The 2,060-nt window shown below is 37.2% G+C and overlaps 1 protein-coding gene across 1 annotated transcript; it reads right to left on the minus strand.

Annotated features, from left to right (window-relative positions):
- Positions 1–551: 551 nt before the first annotated feature.
- LOC311188264 (olfactory receptor 2B6-like) lies at positions 552–1,493 on the minus strand (the record flags this gene model as incomplete). Its single annotated transcript, XM_084259406.1, has 1 exon — positions 552–1,493. The coding sequence occupies one exon, from the start codon at positions 1,491–1,493 to the stop codon at positions 552–554; it is 942 nt and encodes a 313-aa protein (XP_084115532.1).
- Between the last annotated feature and the right edge of the window lie 567 nt (positions 1,494–2,060).

The raw sequence follows: 2,060 nt of genomic DNA on the forward strand, positions 1-2,060 counted from the left end.
CAAAACACTACACAGCACTTTGTTAAAGTTTTTGATGAAGCAATAGCACATGCATAAATTGAGGTGGACACATTTATGACTTCATTGTTGTTTTTTAAAATACAGCAGTTCTCACACTGAAGTTATGCAGTGTAATAAAATTGCCTACTTCACCAGGGTTAATCTGACAGATACAAATGGAAAGTTTCTCAAGATACACTGTAATAAGAAGTCTACAAATAATGGTTGCTATGATACTCTATGATTACTTTGAGATCATGAGATTTATTATAATTTGTGTTATTACTTTTTTGTTTGCTTAACATAGTTACTATTTTTGGTATATATCAACAAGAACATAATTAATTTTATACATTTTCATAAACAGTGTCCTTACTAGTGCGTGCAGCCTGCATCATCCTTGCCTAACATCATTATAAAGAATATTGGAAATACGATATATTTTGCAATAAGAACATAAAGCATTTGGGAATATGAGACAAAATGAGATATTAGAGAAACTCCAATATATCTACTCTAAAAGTTAAGTAATTTAATTTGATGTTTACCAACTATCTCTTAGAGGTGAAAGTGCTCCTTACCAGGTTACCTATGGAACCCTTTACATCCTTATTCCTCAGGGTGTAAATGAAAGGATTGAGTGTAGGAGTCACCACTCCATAGAAAAGAGCCATGAACTTGGGCTGGTCTCTTGTGATAGAGGACGGTGGTTGAAGGTACATGCTAATGCCTGGACCATAAAATAACAACACTACAATCAAATGGGAGGAACATGTCCCAAATGCCTTTTTCCTCCCCTCAGAAGATTTAATTTTAAATACTGCATGTCCAATACAAGCATAGGAAGCAAGAATTAAGCATAGTGGAACAGCCAACATAAAAATACATACCACAAAGAGTGTGAGCTCATTAGCACTCTTCTCACCACAGGCGGTCTTTATCAAAAGTGGTATCTCACACAGCAAGTGATCCAACTCATTGACTCCACACAGTGGTAACTGTAATGTGACCGTGGCCTCTGAGACAGCATAGGTGATCCCACTCAGCCACACAGTGGATGCTAATAGAATACAGACTTGCCGATTCATGATGAGGGTGTAGTGCAGGGGCTTACAGATGGCCACATAGCGGTCAAAAGACATAAGAGCCAAAAGCAAACATTCTGTGCCCCCCATTGTATGGAAGAAATAAAGTTGAACTGCACACCCCAAATAGCTGATCATCTTCTTGGAACTTCCCAGGTTAAAGAGCATCTGAGGAACAATGCTTGTGGTGTAGCACATGTCCAAAAAGGAGAGGTTAGTGAGGAAGAAATACATGGGGCTGTGCAGGTGAGGATCTAATGTGGACACCAGAATGATGGTTATATTTCCCACCATGGCCAAGGGGTATGTTATAAGAAGAATAAAGAAGAGGGGAAGTTCTAGCCAAGGACGATCTGCAAAACCTAGTAGAATAAACTCCTCAGGATGGCTTTTGTTAATTAGTTCCATATTCTTCAAATTTTTCACCTGTAGTAGGGAAGGAAGAGTTATAAGAGATGACAAAACATAATTATTCATTGACCATGGCAGAGGGGGCACAGTAACTTGTGGAGAAAATAATAATGAATATCTGACAATGGACACTTGGTTTTCCTTGGAACACTACAAATTAAAGAAAGTTACTTTATTCAAGAAACCTAACTATTCTGAAACTGATTTTTATCTTCTGTATAATAAAGATGACAATAACTATCCCTGTGGTTTGTAGTGATGATTAAAGAAAAAAAAATGAACAAATCTGTGTTCTGAAGACAACAAAGTAATGGTTTTCAAACTGACGCGCTTGCATAAAAATCATTTGCAGAGGCTATTAAAATTGGCTGTTAACTGTGGTTTGTCTGCTCTTATCTCTAGGCCACATAGCACCCAAGAGTCACATGGTTCATTTTCAGAAACACTGTTTCAAAGCTTTAGTGAAATGTTAAGAAGAGTCAAAGTAGTAGAAGAATGAGGAGACAACTTGGAACCATAAGAACCATTAAGAGAACCCTGTCAAGACTGAACTAAATAGCTGAA

The sequence above is a fragment of the Talpa europaea genome, assembly GCF_964194135.1.
Source record: "Talpa europaea genome assembly, chromosome: 2".
Lineage (NCBI taxonomy): Eukaryota > Metazoa > Chordata > Mammalia > Eulipotyphla > Talpidae > Talpa > Talpa europaea.